We start from the raw sequence: 26,750 nt of genomic DNA, 5'->3' as shown, positions 1-26,750 counted from the left end.
GAAAAAGTATTCGCAAATCAAAATGGCATGTGATTGTGGAAAATAATTGAATCGAGCAATGCTTCCATAAACAGCTCAGGATTAGTAAAGTGAGAGAGTATGAGAAAATAACTGCAGACGCTGGTACAAATCGAAGGTATTTATTCACAAAATGCTGGGGTAACTCAGCAGGTCAGGCAGCATCTCAGGAGAGAAGGAATGGGTGTCGATTCGGTTCGAGACCCTTCTTCAGACTGATGTCAGGGGGGCGGGACAAAGGAAGGATATAGGTGGAGACAGGAAGATAGAGGGAGAACTGGGAAGGGGGAGGGGAAGAGAGGGACAGAGGAACTATCTAAAGTTGGAGAAGTCAATGTTCATACCACTGGGCTGCAAGCAGCCCAGGCGAAATATGAGGTGCTGTTCCTCCAATTTCCAGTGGGCCTCATTATGGCACTGGAGGAGGCCCATGACAGAAAGGTCAGACTGGGAATGGGAGGGGGAGTTGAAGTGCTCAGCCACCGGGAGATCAGATTGGCGAACACGGACCGAGCGCAAGTGTTGAGCGAAGCGATCGCCGAGCCTGCGTTTGGTTTCGCCGATGCAAATAAGTTGACATCTGGAGCAGCCGATGCAATAGATGAGGTTGGAGGAGGTGCAGGTGAACCTCTGTCTCACCTGGAAAGACTGTTTGGGTGTCCAAACATAGGATTAGTAAAGTATTCGGTATCTGTCTTAAACTGAAAGAATTGCACAAAAAAAAGTTTATATAGTTCAAATTCCCAGCCAGACAAAGGTGAAATGGCCAAAATGTTAGTTATGGAGAAATGCAGAGAATTAGAGTTTTTTTTAAACATGACATTGAATGCAAAGACAGTGAAATCTGGATACTGTCTGCAAGACACAAAGTGCTGGAGTAACTTAGCAGGTCAGGCAGCTTCTCTGGCGAACATGGATAGGTGATATTTTGGGTTGGGATCCTTCTTTAGACTGATTGCAGGGAGGGAGGAGGGACAGGGCAAAGCCTGGCAGGTAATAGATTGATACAGGTGAGGGAGATTTGTCATAGGCAGATGGTAAACAGAGATGAAAAGGCAATGTGGGAGACAAAAGAGTCAATGTGAGAGAAATAAGTGGAGCATAGGGGAGGGTGGTGCAATGGGGAGGAGGGGGAGGGGGAGGGTTATGTAGTTACTTAAAATTGGAGAATTCAATGTTCATAGCGTTGAGTTGTAAGCTACCCAAACGGTATATAAGATGTGTTCCTCCAGTTTGCATGTGGCCTCACACTGACAATGCCCAAGATAGAAAGATCAGCATGGGAATGGGAAGGGGAGTTAATATGGTTAGCCACCAGGAGGTCAAGTAGCCTTAACAGACCGAGCGCATGTGTTTGGCGAAACGGTCACCGAGACTATGCTTAGTCTCACCGATGTACAGCAGCCCACATCAGGAACCCCAGACGTAGAAGATGAGGCTAGAGGAGGTGCACATGAACCTCTATCTAACCTGGATGGACTGATGGCGTCCTTGGATGGAGGTAATGGGCTGTAGATCTCTTGCAATTACAGAGGAAATTACTTCAGATGCCTCTCCAGTTTTGAAAGTTACAATGGAACTTGATTCCATCAAGCCTTCAGTTTGTGTGTTCCAGATTTTAACAGCTCTCTGCCCAAAGAAATTTATCTCTGTTTCCTACTGTTCTTTGACCATTTAATTTAAATCCATAGCCTCTGGTTTCTGATTTATTTGGGTGAGAGAATCAATATTTCTGACTTCTGGCGTCAGTCACATCTCAAAATTATCTGAAAGATTCTTCCATTTTCAGGCAGGATCTTTTCAGCAAACAAGAATGTATTCCATCTGGATCGGGTAACTTGTTAACTGGTAACCTATTTAGCACCTGTCTATTTTTATCTGCCTGTTCATTTAGCCGCCACTTCCATGTACGACTTTAATGTTATCCTTTTCTGTGAACACACATGCAAGGCACACATTCGGTGTCTTCTGCCCAACAAAACTATTTCATGCCATCAACCTCCGTAATGATGTGTTACAGACATAAGATTCTTTAGGTGGAGGAAGTTTAAAGCATTGGGGCTGAAGTATCCATTTGGTGTTGTTTGTGTTATTGATTATCCATAAACAATATTTATTATGAAAATGCTAAGGCAGCACACTGTTTCAATATTTTTTCAATGAGTTACCACAGATATACAATTACTTTCTCGAGAATCCTGCTTCCATCTGACACCAGTCGCCACCCTCTCCCCCAACCCCACTTTTGCTTTAACGAGCAAGGGCTGTTCTAAGAAACCCATTATCTTAGGAATCAAGAAAGTCTAAACTCTGGAATGTTTCACGTTTGTAAGCACTTGGATGAGAATACAGGCATTCTTGTTTGTGTTGTGGCCAGTCACTATTTATTTCTATTTGTCTGTCAGTAATTTGCAATGAGGATTTTATTCAAGCACAGTGAACTAGAAATGTATTAAGCCTGCACATATTCAAAAGCAAAAAGCTGCTGTTGCTGGGAATCTGAAGTAACACAAAAAGAACGTCAGAAATACTCTGCAGATGAGCAGTATTTAAGTAGAGAGGCAAAGTTCACGTTTTAGGAACTTTGATCAGAGTCACACCCTTAGTTCCTTTCCTTGCTCAACATTTGTGACATATGTTCCTAATCTTGGCTCTGCAGTCTTGTAAATTTTAACTGTGCGCATATCTGTGCACACTGACTGCACATCTGTAATTAGCGTAGGCCCCTTCTTTCCAGGTGGCTCAGCACAGTGACATGAGCCAGCACCAAGCACTGAATCAGTATAGTGGTCTGGCCAGGCTGTGAAATGTGGAATCTATCTTCAAATGACAAGATTCTTTCTGCCACGGTTTTAATAATGTACACATTTTATATTCATTTGTTCCTGCACAGAACCCACAGTCTATAATGGAGCTGGAATGAATGGTGCAAGTAAGATAATGGATTTTTTTGATGAACCAGTTCCTGGTGTGGGAACATATGAAGATTTCAATACGATCGACTGGGTCCGTGAGAAATCCAGAGACAGAGACAGACACAGAGAGGTAAGTTAAAATCTCTTCTTCAACAGTTGCTTATAATGAGATGTATTACATTTAGAAATACTATCAGAATTTATATATATTTAAAGCAGTATCTCCCTTAATCCGTTCTTTGAGTTCTTCCCAATCAGAAGACAATATCTTTTTGGACTTCTGCCATGTAGTGCTGTGCAGTCAGTAATTAGGATGCAAGCTGATATTCTGTTTGAGTAATTAATATTTCATGTTTTATGACTTGGTTAGCTTAGGGAAATTATTTGTTCCCACTCGAGAAATTTGCACAAAACGTGAATTTAAAGATTTATATAACCGGAATGTAAAGTATCAGCCATCAGCCCATATTTGTACGGGCTTATTTAGTCCAGTATTAGTTTTGTAAAGGAACAGCAAGGACTTTGAGAATTATATATTTAACCCTTTTTTTAAAAACTCTACCCCTTAAGGTAATCTGTTCCCCCTTGCACTTCTTTCCTCCCACCACAATCATTATCCACAATTTTGCCATTGCTGAAAATGCTGGAATTTTTTCTTTATTGCCTCATACTGCTGAAGCCAGCAGTTTAGCTCAGATCTCACAACTGGACTTGTTTGTAAATGGCAAAATTCCTTATTTCTGTGAACCTTGAGATAGAAAATTATTTCTGCACCTAAAAAATTCCTGTGAGTTTTCTTTATTATGAAAACAATTCATCACTGTCTAATGCATAATGTATAATCTTATCAGCACTGTTTGAATTATTGTGATGGGATATCAATGCGGATAGAATTAGATCGTAAACAAATGAACCATGATTTGAAGAGTAGCAATGATATGTAGTTTTTACTGAATAAGTGATTGATTTGGCTCTTATTATATATGAGACCTTTCTCCTAGTTTTCTCTTGCTAATTGTTGACTGCCAAAGAGCTTGCCAAAGCTTCTCGCCAGCCAGTAGCAATGAGGAGACAAGAATGAAACACATTGCAGTTCCAATAATTATTTCTTAAGGCAAAATAATCTGTCTAGACATGAACATTTTAGAAACAGGGATGAACTTTCCTTCTAGAACACATTTTACTAGGAGACACAAGGAACTTCAGATGCTGGGATCTTGATCAAAACAAGGTGCTGGAGAAACTCAGCGGGTCAGGCAGCATCCATGGAGGGAATCGATGGATGATGTCTTGGGTCAGGACCTTTCTTCAGACTCATTGCTTGGGTTAGGCTGGGGTAGCCAATGGATACCTGTTTTGTTTTCTCGTAAGGTAAAAATTCATATAGTGCTTTCCTTGATTTAAGAAAAGCTAAATACCATAAATGCAAATCAGAGCAGAGTTTCTGTTTGCACTAACAATTTGATTACATTATTTTAGTGCTGACCCAAGTATATTTTAGAGTGGGGAAATTTTCCGCATTCCAGAGATAAAACTAGTATGAAGCCGAGAAAAAGTGCAAAATCAGTATGCTGTTTGAAGTTCATGAGCACTGGGGTGAAGATGTAACATTGTCAGAATTAATTCCAGCTCCAGAGGTTTATGATACAAAGAAGGCAATGTGTTTCTTATAAATCGGATAACAGTTCCAATAACTGTACAGGAGGGAAAGGTAGAGGGCTAAGGAATAAAATACGTGGAATGTGACAGATGAAGTGTGATTATGAGGGTGAGATAGAGAAGGACTAATGTAAACAAAAACATGGAGAGGAAGACAGAGTAAATACAGTGTTCAATAATAGAAACAGCATAGAATAAGTCTCATTGAGGGTGTATAATTCAAAACATATTCATTTGTTATAAATCTGTTAATTGTTTATGGCATTCTTGCATAATGTAACATGGACTTTAAAACTCCTAAATTAGGGAGTCAAATGTCTCATTTTTAGGATGGTCACACTTCTATTTTTCGGCGCGTAAATCCAGAATATCAATGCCATTTGAGTATTATGATTTTATTGTCTAGCCTTCCAAAAAATCTTTAAAGCATTAGATAAATGCCTGTTTTATCCAGCTAGGTATTTAATTAATCACAAGGAGTAAAAACACAACTTGTTTATTGTTAAGGTAAGAAAATGTAATTTTAGCAATTAATCTAAGTGGCAATGGACCAGATAAATTGATGTCTCATCTCTACTGACCACGTTTGTATGCATATATTGAATCCTGTTCTTCTCCATAGATTTGATAGTAACTTTAAACAATAAATATAATTTTTTGGAACTGAGGCTTAATTAATCAGTTGAAGAATTCTTTCTGTGCTGAAGTCCTCGTACATTGAACAGCATTGCAGTAAATCATAATCCTAACACTTCCCAGCCAAGAGGATGAAATGAATTAAATGTAGATGTTATATGGATGTTATGTTATATAGATGTTAGAAGGAATATAGTATAGCAAAGAGTGGAGTTATGCATTTTGGAAGTAGGAATAAAGGCATAGACTATTTTCTAATTGGGGAGATAATCCATATTCGGAGGTGCAAAGGGACTTGGGAGTGTTGGTGCAGGATTCCCCAAAAGTTAATTTGCAAATTGAATCGGTAGTAAGGAAGGCAAACGCAATGCTAGGATTTATTTCAAGAGGGTTAGAATACAAAAACAGGGGTTTCATGCTGAGGCTGGTCAGGAAATGGCAGACGAGTTGAACCGGTACTTTGGATCTGTCTTCACTAAGGAAGATACAAACAATCTCCCAGATGTTCTAGTGGCCAGAGATCCTAGGGTGACGGAGGAACTGAAGGAAATCCACAATAGGCAGGAAATGGTGTTAGGTAGACTGATGGGACTGAAGGCTAATAAATCCCTAGGGCCTGATGGTCTGCATCCCAGAGTACTTAAGGAGGTGGTTCTAGAAATTGTGGACGCATTGGTAATCATTTTCCAATGTTCTATAGATTTAGGATCAGTTCCTGTGGATTGGAGGGTAGCTAATGTTATCCCACTTTTTAAGAAAGGAGGGAGAGAGAAAACGGGAAATTATAGACCAGTTAGTCTGACATCAGTGGTGGGGAAGATGCTGGAGTCAATTATAAAAGACGAAATTGCGGAGCATTTGGATAGCAGTAACAGGATTGTTCCGAGTCAGCATGGATTTACAAAGGGGAAATCATGCTTGACTAATCTTCTGGAATTTTTTGAGGATTTAACTAGGAAAATTGACAGGGGAGAGCTGGTGGTTGTGGTGTACCTCGACTTTCAGAAAGCCTTCGACAAGGTCCCACATAGGAGATTAGTGGGCAAAATTAGAGCACATGGTATTGGGGGTAGGGTACTGACATGGATAGAAAATTGGTTGGCAGACAGAAAGCAAAGAGTGGGGATAAATGGGTCCCTTTCAGAATGGCAGGCAGTGACTAGTGGGGCACCGCAAGGCTCGATGCTGGGACCGCAGCTATTTACAATATACATTAATGACTTGGATGAAGAGATTAAAAGTACCATTAGCAAATTTCAGATGATACAAAGCTGGGTGGTAGTGTGAACAGTGAGGAAGATGCTATGAGGTTGCAGGGTGACTTGGACAGGTTGTGTGAGTGGGTGAATGCATGGCAGATGCAGTTTAATGTGAGGTTATCCACTTTGGTGGTAAGAATAGGAAGGCAGATTATTATCTGAATAGTGTCAAGTTAGGAAAAGAGGACGTACAACGAGATCTGGGTGTCCTAGTGCATCAGTCACTGAAAGGAAGCATGCAGGTACAGCAGGCAGTGAAGAAAGCCAATGGAGTGTTGGCCTTCATAACAAGAGGAGTTGAGTATAGGAGCAAAGAGGTCCTTCTGCAGTTGTACAGGGCCCTAGTGAGACTGCACCTGGAGTACTGTGTGCAGTTTTGGTCTCCAAATTTGAGGAAGGATATTCTTGCGATTGAGGGCGTGCAGCGTAGGTTTACTAGGTTAATTCCCAGAATGGCGGGACTGTCGTATGTTGAAAGACTGGAGCGACTAGGCTTGTATACATTGGAATTTAGAAGGATGAGAGGGGGATCTTATCGAAACATATAAGATTATTAAGGGGTTGGACACGTTAGAGGCAGGAAACATGTTCCCAATATTGAGGGAGTCCAGAACCAGTGGTCACAGTTTAAGAATAAGGGATAGGCCATTTAGAACGGAGATGAGGAAAAACCTTTTCAGTCAGAGAGTTGTAAATCTGTGGAATTCTCTGCCTCAGAAGGCAGTGGAGGCCAATTTTCTGAATGCATTCAAGAGAGAGCTAGATAGAGCTCTTAAGGATAGCGGAGTCAGGGGGTACGGGGAGAAGGCAGGAACGGGGTACTGATTGAGAATGATCAGCCATGATCACATTGAATGGTGGTGCTGGCTCGAAGGGCCGAATGGCTTACTCCTGCACCTATTGTCTATTGTCAAGCTGCATTTGGAGTATTGTGTGCAACTTTAGGCACCATATCTGAGGAAGGATGTGCTGGCTCGAGAGAGGATCCAGAGGAGGTTTACAAGAATGATCCCAGGAATGAGTGGGCTAACATGTGATGAGCATTTAATGACACTGGGCCTGTACCCGCTGGAATTTAGAAGGATGAGGGGGACCTCATTGGAACTTACCGAATAGTGAGTGGATGTGGAGAGGATGTTTCCACTGGTGGGAGAGTCTAGGACAGGAGGTCATAGCCTCAGAATTAAAAGACCTTCCTTTTGGAAGGAAATGAGGAAGAATTTCTTTAGTCAGAGGGTGGTGAATCTGTGGAATTCATTGCCACAGAAGGCTGTGAAGGCAAGTCAATGGATATTTTTAAAGCAGAGATGGATAGATTCTAGTACGGATGTCAGAGATTATGGGGAGAAGGCAGGAGAATAGGGTTAGGAGGTAGAGATAGATCAGCCAGGATAGAATGGTGGAGTAAATGTGATGGGCGGAATGCCTAATTCTGCTCCTATCACTTATGACCTTGTGACCTTGAGATGTTGTCTCAAAAGAAAAGCAAGAGACTTAGTGAATTCAGAAATGCACTATCACAGCCAAGCACTGCAATTTCAACCTGATAACAACAAGCCATGAGTTATCTTTCATATTAACAGATTTCGACAGTTGATTATGCCTCCTCCCATTTGTGTTAAATTTACAAAACAAAATTACAATAGTAAGCAGGGACAACATTCATTCACATGCAGTGTCATGATTAACGTGGGTAGGAAGCTTTAAGAAAACAATTACTTTTAATTTTTCTGCTTTTCTTTCTAGATTGCAAGCAAGAGTAAGGAATCATTGTGTGCACTCATTAAGGGTTTGAGTGATGCTTTCTCCGGTTGGCTGGTAATGCTTCTGGTTGGGCTTATGGCAGGTATAAAGAAGAATGCAATTTTTTTTTCTTTTCAAATAATTACATCAAGAGGCTTTGATTATGGGATCCTTTGCTTTCCTTTTACTCGATGGAGACGGGATCACTAGTTCTAATTAAAAGACAATTAGTTTAATGCATCAGATGTTAGTTGGTGGATACGCTATCTATCCTGCTGATGCAAAATAATGAAAGTAATGTAAAAATATTGACGCAACCAGAGCATTTAAATGATGGTGTAAATTGACAGTTGTAAAATTCACTTCCCTTGCATTGATAATCATTGAGCTTCCATTTTGAGCTACTCCTGATGCAGTAGTGCTCATACTCACCATTGCGATACAAATGCCTTAGAGTAGCATAATAAAAGGATCATAAGTTGCAATTACTTTCATATCATTAAATGAAGCTAAATTCCAGATTCCCAAGCTAGTTCTGCTAATTCCAAAGTATCTGCTAGTGTCCCAGCACCATTAAAAAAAGCTGCTTCAATATTGCTATTTTATATAAACCTACAAACACTTCAAGCAATTATCAGTTATTAAATCTGTATTTCTGACAGTAATGGGGGGGGTCGGTGATATAAGTAGTAATAGCAACTACAAAAGCTTACTTACAAACTTCCATAAAATGTATTAAATCATCCACTAAAGACGTGGCATAACAATAAGCCCTTCTGAACATAACATGTAAGAATATGAAATATCTCTAGGCATATTATTGACAGAAAGGGTAGGAATTCTATCTAAAGAATGAACATGTGAATGAAATAATGTTGGACCGTTTGCCTTGATACATCAACATTTTGTTAATTTATTTCTATCTTTATTTTGATTAACATTATTGACAACTTTTACAAATGTTGCAGGAAGCTCTTTTATTTCTTTTTATCCATTTTTCTCTTTTAGCTACATTTTTTTCCTGAACATTGTATGTACTTCTGAATTTTTATGTTACTTCCCCCATAAAAATCACATTTTTCAAAATGTAATTTAAAACTTGTTTCTCCATTTATCTGTAAAATGTTAGCCTTTAAAATACTTGGAGACCCAAGACATTGCAGATACTGAAATTTTGAACGAAAGAACATACTGCTGGAGGAACTCAGAGGGTCAGGCAGCTCCTGTAGAGGGAAATTGGCGGAACTTTTTTTGTGTCAGGTCCCTTTTTCAGACTGACGGAGTAGAAGGGAGGTAGCTGATAGAAAGAAGTGAGAGGTCTGAGTGGGGCAATAGATGGATCCAAGTAAGAAGGGTGGATGAGTCAGGCACGGAGCTAAACTTGATTACCAAGGCTGGAGGTGATAAGTAGATAGGACGAAAGGGTGCAAATGGTGGAATTGGATAAGTGGGGACTGAAATGTAGAACTGAAGGGTTGGTGAGTTTGCAGAAAACAGGTGGAGGTTGGTGATGAGGAAAAAAAATGAGGGACGCGGAGTAGGGAGGGGTGGGTGACAAGCAATGTGCGAACTGAGGAGGGGGAAGTAACTTGGTAACAGAGGTGAGCGAGTAGAAACAAAGGTGTGCATGCATATGAGGGTGTGGGATCCATGCTGGGTAGGTGAGAAGATTGGGATGGACATATTCTCCTGATATTAGAGAATTCAATATTCGTGTTGGATTGTAGGTTACCTATGAAGAATACGAGGTTTGTGCACGGCCTCATTCTGGCTGTGGGGGAAGCTTTGGACAGACAGGAATTAATGAGGAATTAATGTTGCCAGCAACCAGGAGCTCGAGCAGGCCCAGTGGATAGAGTGCAGGTGATCGGCCAACAGATTATTAGTCTACGCCTGGTCTTGCCAATGTAGAGGAAGCTATATCAAGAGCACCAAATGCAATTGACCACCAAATACTTGCACTCTTTCTGCCAATGCCAACTAGTACACCTGATTGTTCATCACTTAATTTCCCCTTCCCATTCCCCTCCCTACCGCTCAGTTCTATGCCTCCTCCATTAGCAGATTGAGGCCATATGCAAACAGGAAGCACAGCACCTTTTATTCCATTTGGGTGGCCTACTATCTAATGTCATGGACATTGAATTCTCCTGATTCAGGTAAACCACCTACACTGTCCTCATCTAGCCATATATCTCCCCAGACCCGTGATCACTTTTTTTCGTACCTCTGTCACCTCTGTCACACAAAATGCTGGACTTCGTCTGAAGATGCTGCCTTACCCACTGAGTTACTCCAGCATTTTGTGCTACCTTCGATTTAAACTAGCATCTGCAGTTTTCTTTCCTACACCTCTGTCATACTGTTCCTACCCCCTCCTCTATCTTCATATCACCCACCCCTCACTACTCTAAGTCCCCTATTTTTCCTCAACCTTCCCATTCCCTTTTAACCACCATCACTCTCCCCAGTTCTACATTTCACTCCCCGCTTTGCGTTCTTACCAGATTTTACCATTTGCACCCTTTTGTCTTCTCCACTTATCATCTCCGGCCTCAGTTACTATCTCACCACCACCTGACTCAGCTGCCAATCATTCCCTCCTAACATGAATCAACTCTTCCTTCTTGAATCCACCTAAATTCAGCTCTTGTCCAACCCCTTCCTCTCTTTCTACCAGCAATATCCCCTCTACTCATCATTCTATTGTAAGGTTCCGACCCAAAACAACATTTCCCTCCACAGATGTTGCTTGACCTACTGAGTTCCTCCAGCAGTTGTGTATTTTTCCCATTAATATGCTTGCTTTTTCAGTAGCATATTCTAGACTTGCTTCATTTGATGATTAGATATTTCAATTGCTGTTGCATGATTTTTTTTCCTCCTTTTTGCTCCATTAAATCTTTTTTTTAAAAATCCATTTAAAGCTTTTCCAGTCAAATATAGTTTTCTTTCAAACGAAATTCTTTGGAACTGTATGGTGGGGGGGGGGAAGAGACTGATTAAAGAGCTAATATTAGCCGTTCCCTTAAAGGTGATCATGTTCTCCTTTTTCTTTCCAGGTGCCATTGCCGGTTTGATCGATATGGCTTCTCACTGGATGACAGATCTAAAAGAAGGGGTCTGCCTAGTAGGATTCTGGTATAATCATGAACATTGTTGTTGGACATCTGATGAGATCACTTTTGAACACCGAGATAAATGTCCAGAGTGGAAGTCATGGTCTGAACTGTTCCTTAACCAGTCTGATGTAAATAGATATTCCCTTTTTTTACTATTAAGTCATCCTTTGACTGCTATCCAAAGATTATTTCACCATCTAATAAGTTTGAGTATTTTTAACATTTCTTTCAAAATCCCTTTAACAAATACTCAACGTTTCTTTGTGGGTTTTGAGGAACTAGACTTGTGGTTGGTTTTGATGATCTCTTTCCTGCAGACTAAAAGGTGATTTGGTTATCACATTTTCTGAAACAGCCACTTTTTCTATACACAAAGGCAATCCTTACAATATTACAAATGAATGGGCAATGAAAACTAAAATAGTGTTTCTGGAGCTTTCAAGTAACCCTAGTTGGCAGTGCTGTACCATAATAGAGTTGGGTCAACTCATTCTCAAAATTAATTCCCTACTAGACCACCGTGAGATCAAACTTTTACTCTTTCATGATGTCAGCCTCTGTTATAAGTGATACCTCAGTGAAATAAATTATAATAATTGAAATATAATATGGAAACATTTTCTGATTGGTTAATTGGCAGGAACCGTATGTCCCATTATCCTAATAAATCTGCATGATCTTTGGGTGAATGCCAAGGAGGTTGTAATAATCAAACATATTTCAAAAAAACGATGTGGCTTTTTAATTAACTGTGAATGGAAAACATCATAATTGACTTAAACAAATACTTATGTGTAATATACAGGTATGTAGGTTAATTGGCTGGGTAAATGTAAAAATTGTCCCTAGTGGGTGTAGGATATGAGTTAATGTGCGGGGATCGCTGGGCGGCACGGACTTGGTGGGCCGAAAAGGCCTGTTTCCGGCTGTATATATATGATATGATATGATATTAGTGTTTATATTTTCACATAATTAAAAGGTTATGGAAATACGTTAAATTTGATCATCATTGACACTGAGTTAACTGATTTTGAAATTAAATTTTGCTGATCCTATTGAACAAATGCATGAGAAATGTATAACTTACATTAATTTGTCTGTTCTAGGGGGCTGGTGCCTATATATTAAACTACTTCTTGTATGTCAGTTGGGCCCTAGCATTCGCTTTCCTGGCTGTGTCCTTGGTGCGGGTATTTGCACCTTATGCCTGTGGTTCTGGAATTCCAGAGGTAGGTCTGAAAAGTTTACTTTCAGAAAAAAATGTGACCTTTACCACAGTTATACAGCTCACAACTAAAAAGCATATTTAACATTATGATGCAGTTTGTCGCCCCCTTGTGAATTTCATGGGTTCTTCATGATCGAGTGAGCAACCCTCTTTAAAATGTCAACACTTCCTCTTTTATTCCTTGTTGATATTCTTGTTGATTCTTTTATTTTAGGGAAAAATAAAACCCCAAGATATCTTTACAGTTGGAGAGAGCTACTAGATCTCTCAATTAATGGGAAATTTGATAAAATACAAATGTTCAATGCAAAGTGCTTACAGCATTTAAAATGTAGGGCATGTGCATTGGTTTACAATCTTTTACCATAAAGGATAATAAACTGGTGAGTAGTCAGACAGTTTAATGCACATTGCAGCACTATAAAAAGTTATTGATGCATGACAGAGGAAATTATATTATCAACCTACTTAATACAAGAGAACACAAAATTATATGTTGACTTAGAGAATTTATTGAATCTTCTACCTCAGAAACCGTGCCTTCAGCTCACCATATCGACCATCAAATACCCATCTATACAAATCCCATTTGCCAAATTTTGATCCGTCCATGCTGAATCCTTGTCTAAATCCAGTCCTTGTCTAAATATATCTTAAATGTTGCAAGAATCCTTGGCTCCACCACTGATTCAAGCAGTGCACTCCAGATGAAATCATTCTCTGGCAAATATTCTTCCTCAAATCCCCTCAAAATGTCATGCCCCTTACTCTAAACTTATGCCCTCTCATTTTAAGCATCTCTGCAATGGATATTTTTTCTTATTTTCACCCTATCAATGCCCCTCATAATTTGGCATACTTCTATCATGTCTTCCATCGGCCATCTCTGCTCCAAGAAACACAAACCCAGCCTATCAGTTCTATCCCCATAACTGAAATGTTCCTCCTAGGCAACATCCTGGTGAATTTCCTCTGCACCCATTGCAGTTATATCCTTCCTGTGACCAGGACTGCATACAGTAATCTAGCTGAGGCATAGCCAGTGGTTTTATAAAATTGTTACATTATGTGTCCCAGCTAATGAAGGCAATTAAAGTTTTTCCTTCTTCACCACATATATGTGTCGGGCCCTCTGCTCCTCAACAAGGCTGTAGTCTTCATTGTGCATGTCTTCTTTACGATTCCTTCCAAAATACTTAAATAAGCACTTTGTAGCCTTAAATTTCTTCTGAAATTGGTCTGTTCATCTTCCTAACTGATCAACGTCGCCCTAAAACCTTAAGACTATCCTCCTCATTGTCAACAGCGTCGCTAAGTTTCGTGCTATTCACAAAATGCTGGAGTAACTCAGCAGGTCAGGCAGCATCTCGGGAGAGAAGGAATGGGTGACGTTTCGGGTCGAGACCCTTCTTCAGACTTCGTGCCATCTGTAAACTTGCTAATCATACCTCCTTTGTTCATATCAAGATCATTAATGGATATACCAAACAGTAAACCTCTGACATTGATTCCTGTCATACAGGCTTCCAACAATCCTCCACCATCATTCTATCCCTCTATGTATTAAGCTAATTTGGATGCATTTTGCCAACTTGCCTTGCATTTCATGGGCTCTTTCCTTTTGGGCCAGATACCATGCAGGATCTTGTCAAGGACCTTAATGAAATCCACATGGACTGTATCAACAACATTACCCTGTGAAGGGTCTCGACCCAAAACGTCACCCATTCCTTCTCTCCTGAGATGCTGCCTGACCTGCTGAGTTACTCCAGCATTTTGTGAATAAACAACATTACCCTCCCTCATCAATACATTTTGTTACCGGTTCAAAAAGTTCAGTCACTTGGTCAAATGAGATCTTCCCCCTAACAAAGTCATGTTGAATGTTCTTGATTGTTTCCTTTCTTTCCAACTTTAGACTAATCCTCTCCCTCAGTTTTTTTCCAATAACATGCCTACCTCTTCTGTTAGTCATTGCACTGTAATACCAGGCTTATCCCAGCTGCCCCTCTTCAGTAAAGATACCATATCTGCAGTGTGAATTTCATTAAGGTAATAATCACCAGGGGGCGCCGCACGATGGCTACCTCGCCTACAGTTTGTCTGCCCTTTTCGAACTGTTTTGGTTATTTTTGGTAAGTTTGAAAGGTTTGTGTAAATGTTCTCTGGTTTGTTCTATGAGGGGGAGGGGGTTGGGGGAAACTTTTTTTCAATCTCTTACCTTGCCGGAGATGCGATTATTTTGCGGGTCTTATCTCCAGTCGCTCTACGGCCTAACATCATGGAGTTGGAGGCCTTCCCTGGGACTGACTTTGAGCCCCACCGTGAGGCCGTGGACCTACCTTCTGAGCGTGCGATCCCTTGCCTGGGATCGCGCTCCAACCGCGGTCTGCGGACTTGAACATCGCGGAGCTCGCAGGTTTGGGTTGAGACTGGTCGGGAGCTCCAAAAGCCGCACGACATTCGACTGGTCCCGACACGGGGTAGATCGCCCGGCGTGGGGGAGCTGAGATCATTCTCCCCCCCCCCCCCCCCCCCCCCGGGATGCAGGAGCTGGATCGCCCCGATGAGGAAGGCCCGCCGCCAGCTACGGGAGTCAAGATCGTCCCATCAACGGAAGGTTAGAGGCCCCCAACCGCTGCAGGACAAAGAAAGGAGAGATTGAACTTTTTAACGCTTTCCATTACAGTGAGGAATGTGGAGGAGTCACTGTGGTGGATGTTCATGGTAAAATGTATTTTGTGCGTCCTGTTGCTTTTTATTGTTACGACTGTATGGCAAATGGAGTTCCTCGTTTGTTGCAAAACGTATTTGGCTAATAAAGTATTATTGTGATTGTGATTGAGGGTCTTTGACAAGATCCTCCATTACAGGCCAATAATGAGTTGTGGGTTTGGTTAGAAAACCAAGAATCAGCTAGTGTGAAACTAAAACTTGAAACAGACTTGCTGTGTGCTGTTCATTGATTTCAGCTGGCAGAAATTATGGAGGTCAGCCATCTAGCAGAATTTCTTTCCTCAGGGAATCTTTGTGTCTCAAAGCCTGTAACAGCAAGCGTTGCAGGGTTTACTCCTGGACAGAATATGCAGCCACAACATTTATCTGTACGTAAGGTATCGAATAGTGCAGCTGCTGATTGAATCGGTCCACTACTGAAAAGCAACAGACAATGCATTTAACTGTTTTGGGAAATTTTTCTCTGCACTTTTTATGAATTCTTTAACACAGATCAATGAGGCAAGAACTTCCCAAACACTGTCCACCCACTCATGCACTCCAGCTGCGGTTGGCTTCCTCCTTCTGCCACCTGCTGTGAGATATTCAGTCCTTTAGCAATCCTAACTTCCTGTGGTTTCGCGGCAATTGTACTTTAAAGTTTTTCCAAGAGATTTGAAAAGACTTGACGTGGGTTACATTATTGCACCATTTGAGTATGCATTAAATCCAAGAGTTATGGCAAATATTTTCATTAAACCTGGAATAAGCAAAAAGATAAAGAAGGTTTCTCAAGAATAAAATCGCCCACATCTTTGTGCCTGTAAATAAATATCTGTTTGAAATTTCCACTTTCTCTTTCACGTGTTTGCATTTGCACTTAACATTATTGTTGATATAGAGTACCATAAATTGTGGTTCTGTTTCTTCTGTGTCTTGAATTGTTTCAACTTTGCCATTATTTTCAGGGTTTTGAATCTAAAGCTTTTCATCGTTTGTTTCGTATGCACTCAATCAGAAATGAAAAAAAATTCCAAGAAATTCAACATGCAGCCAGCCACATTTACACTGCAAATGTCACGCTGCACACTGCAGATGAAATTCTCACCCAAGTTCTAAAAGGCAGTGCTATTGTTTCATAATTTTGAATTTCTTAATGCGTGTTCTATGGACTAATTTGAAAAGAGATGGGCACTGAATTTAGTACCATGGACACACAAACATTTCTGATTATTGATTTCCAAGATGGTGCCGAACCCAGGTGATTCTTTGTGTGCTGGTTCTGGAAGTGGATCTGCGATCATTACAATCACTCCACTCTTTTATTCCCTTTACATTGTGAATGGTTTGATTGTAATCATATACCGTATTTTTGTTGACCAGATGGCATGCAGCAAAAAAGCATTTTGCTGTACCTCACTCAATACCTGTGACAGTAATAAACTAAATTAAGCTGAATCTTTTTGTATTTGAATTTTTCATAATGAATGCAATTATTCTGTCATTTACATTCACTTTCAGATTAAAACCATATTAAGTGGTTTTATCATTAGAGGCTACCTAGGAAAGTGGACCTTGATTATTAAAACTATAACCCTGGTTTTGGCTGTGTCATCAGGCCTCAGCCTTGGGAAAGAAGGTCCTCTTGTACATGTGGCCTGCTGCTGTGGCAATATTGTCTGTCATCTCTTTACGAAATATCGGAAAAATGAAGCCAAGAGGAGAGAGGTAAGCAGATTTTGTTTGTAATTGGAATTGTTTCAGCGGTGTTGTTCTAGTGTTCATCATTGCTGCCTTAACATGGAACCATAAAATGGTAACAATGACAGAGAAGTGATTTAAAAAACAAAACAAGTTGAAAGAAATTTAGAGGAAAAGGGGATGTGGGGAGCAAGTTGAGGAAGAGCTCCTAAAGGATTTAAATGTGAGGCTGTAAATTTCACTCGTTCAGGAGCAGTGGGGCAGTTTAAGTCAATGTAATAAGAATGATGCCTTAATGACAGGTGTTTCAGGGCAGAAAATGGATAATAAGTTTTCAAATTAGCTGGAGATTATTTAGGATTGAGGCAAATTGGGAGATTGCTTTTTAATTCGCCAGTGAATTTTTCCAACAAAGTGTTGCAAGCCCTTGTACAAAACAATGAAAATAGTTGAGACCAGTTGGATAAAATTTTACTTTTCAAAGAAAATCAAAAAGAAATGTGCATGGTGTGAACTGTTAATAAAATAGGCCCATCTTGATATAGAAGTAATTATAATATCAGATGACTTGGTTGTAAGCCATGTGATGAATGATAATTAAATTAGTTTTTCTCTCTTCATTTCTGCCTGACCTGTTGAGTTTTTATGCCATTTTGTGATTTTATTTAATGTTTACGGCATTTTCAGATTTGTTTACCTTTTGAGCACATGACGTCATAGATATACATTAAATAAAACCGGTTATGTTATATTTACTGGATATTAAATCACATTTTATGAATGTTAAGGACGGTGAAAAAGGAGCCAACAAAAGCTCTCCCAAAGAGCTTCCAATTAATCTCCCTGTTGTGCTCTTCACCAATAGCCCGACAATTTTCCCCTTTTGTGATTCAATTTCCTTTTGATTGCTGTTATAGAATCTGTTTGGCCATGCTTTCAGCCAACACATTCTAAATAATAACAGTTCACTGAATAAAAAAAGTTTGCTCATAGTCTTCATGGCTTTTACTGATTTGTCTTTAATATGTGTCTTTTGCTGCTTGATGGTCATATTAAGGAAAATACTTTCTCCCCATTTATCCTGACAACCCTGCTCATAATTTTGAAAACTTTAAGTTTACCTTCTCTGTTCAATAGAGAACAACCTTAGCATCTGTAGCATCTCCAGATTATTGAAGCATTTTGTCTACAGTACCATTCTAGTAAGTTGGCTGTGAACTCTGCCAAAACTATGACATTCTTTATCATCTACTTGTTGGAACTGATTACAGTGCTATAGTTAAGATCCATTGTTTTCCTGAACTTTTAGTATAAAACCATTGAATTTGAATTGAATGACGTGATTTAATGCCAAGGACGCATATAATTTTTTTATCAACCAACTTCTCAATTTGTTCCGCCACTTCGAAAGATAAGTGTATATTAGCCTCTCTGTATGAGCACCCCTTTGTGCTTGCAGGTTTAATTCTTAATGCCTTCATCCGTAATAGATTGTTTATCACTTCATGAAATGTCGTCAGCTGGGCGTTTTCCCATTTCACGCCTACAGCAACCCAAACTCTGCTGCTATTCACCTCACTGTTTGCTATGTTGCAATGTTTTGTGTCATTGAAACATTTCAACATTTTGTTCTGTACTTTCAAGGCCTGGTCACTAATATTTGTTCAAAAAAAGCGTGTGTCTAACATGCCCCAATAATTGTATATATATCCAAAAGCAGATACTGGAATCGGAAATGAAAATAGAAAATGCTGGTGCTACTCAGCAAGTAAGCTTGTGCAGCAAGAAATAGAGTTAATGCTGCAGGTTAATGACATTTTATCAGACTTAAGAAAAGTTAAAAATGAAATCCAATTCAGCATAGAAAAGCTAGAGGTGAGGTGTTGCATTTTGCAACGTCGAACAAGGGCAGGACCTACACAGCAAATGGTAGGCCTCTGGGTAGTGTTGTAGAGCAGAGGGATCTAGGAGTACAGGTGCACGGTTCTTTGAAGGTCGAGTTGCAGGATGATAAGGTGGTCAAAAAGGCTTTTGGCATTTTGGCCTTCATCAGTCAGAGTATAGGAGTTAGGAGGTCATGTTGCAGTTGTGTAAGACATTGGTGAGACCGCATTTAGAATATTGTGTTCAGTTATAGGAAAGATATTGTCAATCTTGAAAGGATTCGGAAAGGATTTAAGAGGATGTTGCCAGGACTAGAGGGTGTGAGCTATAGGGAGAGGTTGAGTAGGCTGGGTCTCTATTCCATGGAGCGCAGGAGGATGAGGGGTGATCTAATAGAGGTGTTCAACATCATGAGAGGAATAGATCAGGCAGATGCCCAGAGTCTCTTGTCCAGCATAGGGGAATCGAGGACCAGAGGACATAGGGTCAAGGTGAAGGGGAAAAGATTTAATAGGAATCCGAGGGGTAAGTCTTTCACACAAAGGGTGGTGGGTATGTGGAACAAGCTGCCAGAAGAGGTAGTTGAGGCTGGAACTATCCCATCGTTTAAGAAACAGTTTGACAGGTACATGGATAGGACAGGTTTGGAGGGACATGGACCAAGCGCAGGCAAGCGGGACTAGTGTAGCTGGGACATTGTTGGCCGGTGTGGGCAAGTTGAGCCGAAGGACTTGTTTCCACACTGTATCACTCTATGATTCTGAGATGTGGAAAGAATAAAAGAGTAGATGTGTGATATTGTGGAAACTAGGAGAGATTGAATGACATAAACCTGTCTGTTGTAGGAGAGTGGTAAAGGTATGTCCAGAGGAGGGATATGTAGTAGAAATCTGAAATGACTAAAGAAGTAGTGAATGACAAAAATGTAAGTTACAAGACTCGAATGACTAATTTCATTAATCTGGAATTGTACAATTCAGTGTAGAGTTTTGTAAGCTGCAATGTACCACTGGAATGTAACCTAACTGCTGTAGCCTAAATGTCTGTTAAGTTTAAATAGGATTGTGTACAAAATCAATGACAAAGAATGAGATGGCTGTAAAATGACAATAGAATCAGAAACTCCAGATCACCAGTTACAGTTGCTTTTCATAAATCAGCTATTCGCTCTACTATCTGCTGTCTTTTTGGCAGCCAATTTTCTACCAACTCGGCCACAACTCTTTTCATTTCAGTTAAAACATCAACCATGCAACACATCAAATGGCTTTTCATACCCCAATATATACATTTGCATTTATGAGAATGAGTGTGTTCCATTTTTCCCACACAGTTAACATGTTTTGACTTTGTTTTCTAGGTACTATCAGCAGCTGCAGCAGCAGGTGTCTCTGTAGCTTTTGGTGCCCCCATTGGAGGAGTTTTATTTAGCCTTGAAGAGGTAGGAGATTTTGTTGGACCGTCATTGTAATTATTGGGTCTTAATAATCTTTCATTAACAAAGAACTTGTAACAGTCAGGCAAAGTACATTTGTACCACAATTAGGGCATAATTCAACAATGTTATGGAGTCATGCAGCATGGAAACAGACCCTTCGGCCCAACCAATTCATGCCAACCAAGATGCCCAATCTAAGTTTGTCCCATTTGGCTGCAATTGGCCCTTCTTCCTCTAAGCCTTACTATCCATGTACCTATCCAAATGTCTTTCAAATGTTGTTATCCTTCCTACCCCAACTACTTCCTCTCAGAGCTCTTTCCACATGCCATCACCCTCTGTGCGATAAAGTTGCTGCTCAGTTCCTATTAAATCTTCCATCTTAAACCTATGCCCTCTCGTTCTTGATTTCCGCTAGGACAAAGACTTTGTGTATTCCCCTCATGATTTCTTGTACATCTGTAAGATCACCCCATGCCTTTCTGTGCTCCAAACAATGAAGTCCTAGCCTGCCCAGTCTCTCCCTACAGTTCATAGCCTTGAATTGTGGCAATGTTCTCAAAAGTCTTCTCTGCACCTTTTCCAGCTTAATGGCATCTTTCCTTTAGCAGGGTGGCCAAAACTGAACATTCCAAGTGCGGCCCCGCAACAGCTTGTACAACTTTAAAGAACACTGATCACCACACAAATGTGTCCACTGAACATATTCATTGTCACCAAGAATATAGAAACATAGAAACATAGAAAATAGGTGCAGGAGTAGGCCATTCAGCCCTTCGAGCCTGCACTGCCATTCAATATGATCATGGCTGATCATCCAACTCAGTATCCCGTACCTGCCTTCTCTCCATACCCCCTGATCCCTGTAGCCACAAGGGCCACATCTAACTCCCTCTTAAATATAGCCAATGAACTGGCCTCAACTACCTTCTGTGGCAGAGAATTCCACAGATTCACCACTCTCTGTGAAAAAAAACTTTCTCATCTCGGTCCTAAAAGACTTCCCCCTTATCCTAAAACTGTGACCCCTTGTTCTGGACTTCCCCAACATCGGAAACAATCTTCCTGCATCTAGCCTGTCCAACCCCTTAAGAATTTTGTACATTTCTATAAGATCCCCCCTCAATCTTCTAAATTCCAGCGAGTACAAGCCGAGTCTATCCAGTCTTTCTTCATATGAAAGTCCTGCCATCCCAATATGTGTCTTTCTTATTGCTGCAAAACAACCTAATTAAACTACACAGGGTTGCTGGACCACAGAATATTGGACTAGAGAGTTCCATCCTGTACTCGTAGTTGTGTAGCATGAAGTGGTTATTACAGAATATTTTAGTATGTATAATGAAATAATCCCTCCCCCCTTTCACATTGTTTATTTTATTTTTCTAGGTCAGCTATTACTTCCCTCTGAAGACTTTATGGAGGTCGTTTTTTGCTGCACTGGTCGCAGCCTTCACATTACGTTCAATAAATCCATTTCGTAATAGCCGCCTTGTGCTATTCTTTGTCGAATTCCACAGACCCTGGCATTTGTTGGAATTAATTCCGTTCATACTTTTGGGAATCTTTGGAGGACTGTGGGGAGCATTTTTTATACGTGCTAATATTGCCTGGTGCAAAAGGCGCAAGACCACTGTGTTAGGGAAGTATCCCGTTCTCGAGGTCCTTGTTGTGACGGCCATCACAGGTATCATTGCTTTTCCTAATAACTTCACTAAAATGAGTACCAGTGGCCTCATTTCAGAACTATTCAATGACTGTGGACTACTAGACTCTTCACCACTCTGTGATTATGTTAATGAAGCCAACAGCACAAAAACAATTGATAATCTGCCAGATCGTGCGGCAGGTAAAGGTGTCTACGCAACAATATGGCAGCTGGCTCTGGCACTGCTGTTTAAATTCTTCATCACAATATTCACATTTGGTATGAAGGTACGGAAATATTTTTGCAATGTTCTTAAGATACTGAGGAAGTAATGGCAATCAAATTATTTTCTCCTGTGTTTTGAAAATGCTTCATTGTGTACATCAGCATGTACAGAATATGAAGGATGGAAAGAGTTTTGGTGATTGCATCCAGTGAATGCACTGCTTCAGTGTGAATTGCTGTTTATTCATTTATTGAACAGACTTTTACAGGACCCAATTTTGCTACAACCCGACAGAGCTGTATCAGTACAATTTTGGAAGAAGTTACAAGGCAGCAATCCGAAACAGTTCCACTGGATATTTGTGGCTCCACTGGATATTCCTTCTCTCTCCCCAACCCCGTTTTCCAATTTATGGGTATTCAGTAAACCGAGTTCAGCCAATTGTACATTCAAGTGGTCCAGCTCTCTCTCTGGAATCAAGGCTGTTTTCAATGCTTGCTAGATATTGAAGATAACATGGTACTATTTGACAAAGAGAAGGAGAGCCTTCCTGGTGTCTATTCCAATATTAACCAGCAAAGCCCACCTCTCTGATAATGTCATTAATGTTGCATGCAGACCCCCTCTGCATATGTTGGGCACACAATGGGAAATCCCTCCATATTATTGATGGCCACTGGGTCAGTGTTCTTCACTGTACCTAGTGCTTCCTGATACCTGTTGTCTATGTTTGACCCAGGGTGGGATAATGTTATCAAAACTCATAGAGCAGCATTACCCAAACTCTCTACAAATCTTTATTAAGATTATGTAATATTATTACTAATGTAAATTGTACAAAGAACATAACAGGATATTAATTGTAAAATATTGCATAATATAGGATTATATTGTAGTGGCCTGGCGGAGGCCAGAGAAAAGGCAAGACGCCAGGCAGTGTTTAATAGATTCTTTATTAGGCTGTGAGCTGGTGCCCACAGCGTAGTTCTCCAAGGGATGATCCACGCCTTCCCTTGGTCTGGCTTTTAACTCCTTTCACCTGTCCGTCACGTAACGAGGGGGCTGACCCGAGGAGTGGCCTGATCCGCCACAGGACCCCCCCCCCAAGAACCGGAGGTACAAAACGGACAGGAGGGCGCACGAGGCGACCAGCCCGGGTGCGCACCATGACCGGCGCAGGGACCGGCGACTGACCGACAGGTGGAGGGGTCGTAGCAGACACTGGAGGGGGTAGCTTGGACGGGGGGCGACCGCGCGGGCGGGGCTGTGCAACCGGCACCGGCCGATCAATGTCCACGTGTGCCGGCTTCAGCCGTGCGATCGAAACAGTCTCTCTGCGACCCCCCATGTCCAGAACGAATGTGGCCGAGCCGTGTTGTAGGACCCGGAAGGGGCCCTCGTACGGCCGCTGGAGAAGTGATCGGTGTGCGTCCCTGCGCAGGAACACAAACTGGCAGTCCTCCAGAGCGGCAGGGACGTGTGGCTGGAATGTCCCATGACGTGATGTGGGCACAGGTGCCAGCCTGCCCACCGTCTGCCGAAGACGTTGCAGGGCGTCAGAAGGCTGCTCCACTCGACCGTGCGCTGGTGGGATGAACTCCCCGGGAACCGTCAAGGGGGCCCCGTACACCAACTCGGCGGAGGAGGAGGCCAAGTCCTCCTTGGGTGCGGTGCGGATCCCCAGCAAAACCCACGGCAGGGCGTCCACCCAGTCAGGGCCCGTGAGCCGAGCCTTCAGGGCAGCTTTCAGCTGGCGGTGAAAGCGTTCCACCAACCCGTTCGACTGTGGATGGTACGCCGTAGTGTGGTGTAGGCTGACACCCAAGAGCCTTGCCATGGCCGACCACAGTTCCGAAGTGAACTGTGGCCCCCGATCGGATGTAATGTCCAGTGGCACCCCGAACCGGGCGATCCAGTGCGCCGCCAAGGCCCGCGCGCAGGTGGCCGTCGAGGTGTCTGCCAGCGGAATGGCCTCCGGCCACCGCGTGAAGCGATCTACCACAGTGAAGAGGTGGGTCATGCCCCGGGACGGCGGCAGCGGCCCCACGATGTCTACATGAATGTGGTCGAAGCGCTGCCGAGGGACACGAAACTCTTGCAGAGGCGCACGCACGTGTCGCTGGATTTTTGAAGTTTGGCACGGGATGCAGGTACGTGGCCAGTGTGCGACCTGCTTACGCAGCCCGTGCCACATGAAACGGGAGGATACAAGGGCCACCGTCGCCCGAATGGAGGGGTGAGACAGCTCGTGGAGCACCTCGAATACCCTGCGACGCCAGACGACAGGGACGATAGGCCGCGGCAGGCCAGTGGAGGTGTCGCACAACGGTGTTGTATCCCCGGGGCCACAGACAATGTCCTCCAGCTGCAGGCCGGACACGGCTGTACGATAGGCAGCCATCTCCTCGTCCCCCAGCTGTGCGGCTGCTAGGGCGGAATAGTCGATCCCCCCGGCCATTTGTAGGACGGCGTGGATCGCGGGTCGAGACAGGGCGTCGGCCACCCTGTTGTTTTTTCCCTCCACGAACCGAATTGAGGTGGTATATTCCGACACATAAGCCAATTGTCTCTGTTGCCGCGCAGACCACGGATCCGAAACCTTGGCGAACGCAAATGTGAGTGGCTTGTGGTCTGTGAACGCGGTAAAGGGTCTCCCTTCTAGGAAGTACCGAAAGTGGCGTACCGCGAGGTAGAGGGCGAGGAGCTCCCGGTCGAACGCGCTGTAATGCCGTTGGGCCCCGCTGAGGTGCCTGCTAAAGAAGGCGAGTGGCCGCCAACACCCGTCGATGTGCTGCTCTAGCACCGCGCCGACCGCCACCTCCGAAGCGTCCACGGTCAGGGCGGTTGGGGCATCCTCCTTAGGATGGACGAGCATCGTGGCCCTGGCCAGGGCCTCCTTAGCCTGCTCAAAGGCCGCTCCTGCTTCGTCGTCCCACTCGACCTCCTTGCGGCGACTAGCCATGAGGTGGAAGAGTGGGCGCATAGTTCGGGCTACCGACGGCAGGAAGCGGTGATAGAACGAGACCATCCCAGCGAATTCCTGCAGGCCCTTGACAGTGGTCGGTCGGGGGAAACGGCGGACAGCTTCGACCCTGTCCGGAAGAGGTACCACCCCTTGTGGGGTCACCCGATGGCCGAGGAAATCGATGGCCGTCACCCCAAAACGGCACTTGGAAGTGTTGATGGACAAACCGTACTTGCTGAGGCGTTTACACAGCTGGCGGAGGTGGGTGCAGTGCTCCTGCTTCGAGCGGCTGGCCACGAGTACGTCGTCCAAGTAGACAAAGACGAATTCTAGGCCACGTCACACACAGTCCATAAGCCGTTGGAAGGCCTGTGCGGCGTTCTTCAACCCGAACGGCATCCGTAGGAACTCGAATAGGCCGAACGGGGTGATGATGGCAGTCTTGGGGATGTCATCGGGGTGGACCGGGATTTGATTATATCCGCGCACAAGGTCCACCTTGGAGAACACGGATGCTCCGGCCAGGTGGGCATTAAAGTCCTGGATGTGCGGAACCGGGTACCTGTCGGGAACGGTCGCGTCATTTAAGCGCCGATAGTCCCTGCACGGTCGCCAACCCCCGTCCGCCTTAGGGACCAAGTGGAGTGGTGACGCCCACGGGCTATCGGAAGGGCGCACGATGCCCATTGACTCCATCTGATGAAACTCCTCCCGAGCTAGACGGAGCTTGTCTGGAGCGAGACGCCGCGCTCGGGCGTGCACGGGTGGCCCGGTGGTGGGGATGTGATGTTGCACCCCGTGCTTGGGAGTGGAGGAGGAGAAGTGGGTTTCCACAATGTCCGGGAAGTCCGCCAGGATGCGCGCGTACGTCGCATCCACGGACGACAGGTGTCCGACGTTGGGGGAGACCGGCCTCAGCGTGCTGGAGTGCACCAGGCGCTGCCGCCCGACATCCACGAGCATGGAATGCGCCCGCAGGAAGTCGGCGCCCAGCAGCGGCTGGGAAACATCGGCAATGATGAACTGCCACGTGAACCAGCTGTCGCCGAAGTTAAGGGCGAGCTGGCAGACCCCGTAAGTGTTGATGGGGCTACCGTTCGCCGCAGTGAGGAGGGGGCCGTGTTTGCCCGTATGGATATCGGCGGTGGAAGGAGGTAGGACGCTCACCTCCGCTCCAGTGTCGACGAGGAACCGACCCCCGGTGCGGCGATCCCGAGCGAACACGCGATGGATCTGGCCGGCCGCCGAAGGGATCACTGACGGCCGGCCCTCGCGTTTCCCGGAAAGGCACAGGGTAGGCGACATTGCTTGGCGTTCGGTCCCCAACGACGGTGATAATAGCACCAGCTTTTGCTGGTGTCCGGTGGTGGTGCAGACTGGGATGCCCACCAGCGACCTCCGGTGGTCTCCAGCGGTATTGGAGGTGGTGCTGCTTGGGCCGACCACCAGCGACCTCTGGTGGCGTCTGGCTGAATTGTCGGCGGGCCGTGCGAGAAGGACGTGCCGGCACCGGGGTTCCCGATGGCGGCCGGATTTCGCCGCGGGGGTCGTCCTGAAACGGGGTCGACGGCGGCCCCAGCTTGCTGTTGG

General features: G+C 43.5%; 1 protein-coding gene across 8 annotated transcripts in view; it reads left to right on the top strand.

Moving 5' to 3' along the window:
* The window catches only part of LOC144600621 (H(+)/Cl(-) exchange transporter 5-like), a 71,904-nt gene that overhangs the window by 33,376 nt on the left and 11,778 nt on the right, over positions 1-26,750 (top strand). For 7 of the 8 annotated variants that reach the window (XM_078412432.1, XM_078412426.1, XM_078412431.1 and 4 more), the window contains 7 exons: positions 2,912-3,063; positions 8,234-8,333; positions 11,293-11,480; positions 12,462-12,584; positions 16,820-17,026; positions 20,244-20,324; positions 21,711-22,256. In XM_078412432.1, the coding sequence (XP_078268558.1) occupies positions 2,912-3,063; positions 8,234-8,333; positions 11,293-11,480; positions 12,462-12,584; positions 16,820-17,026; positions 20,244-20,324; positions 21,711-22,256 (1,397 nt within the window). Of the gene's footprint in view, positions 1-2,911; positions 3,064-8,233; positions 8,334-11,292; positions 11,481-12,461; positions 12,585-16,819; positions 17,027-20,243; positions 20,325-21,710; positions 22,257-26,750 lie in introns of those variants that run through there. The other variant, XM_078412434.1, reaches the window with a different exon arrangement.

This window comes from Rhinoraja longicauda, chromosome 15 (assembly GCF_053455715.1).
Source record: "Rhinoraja longicauda isolate Sanriku21f chromosome 15, sRhiLon1.1, whole genome shotgun sequence".
Taxonomy (NCBI): Eukaryota; Metazoa; Chordata; class Chondrichthyes; order Rajiformes; family Arhynchobatidae; genus Rhinoraja; species Rhinoraja longicauda.
Note: the sequence above shows the minus strand (reverse complement) of the source record. Positions and strands in the feature narration are given on the sequence as shown.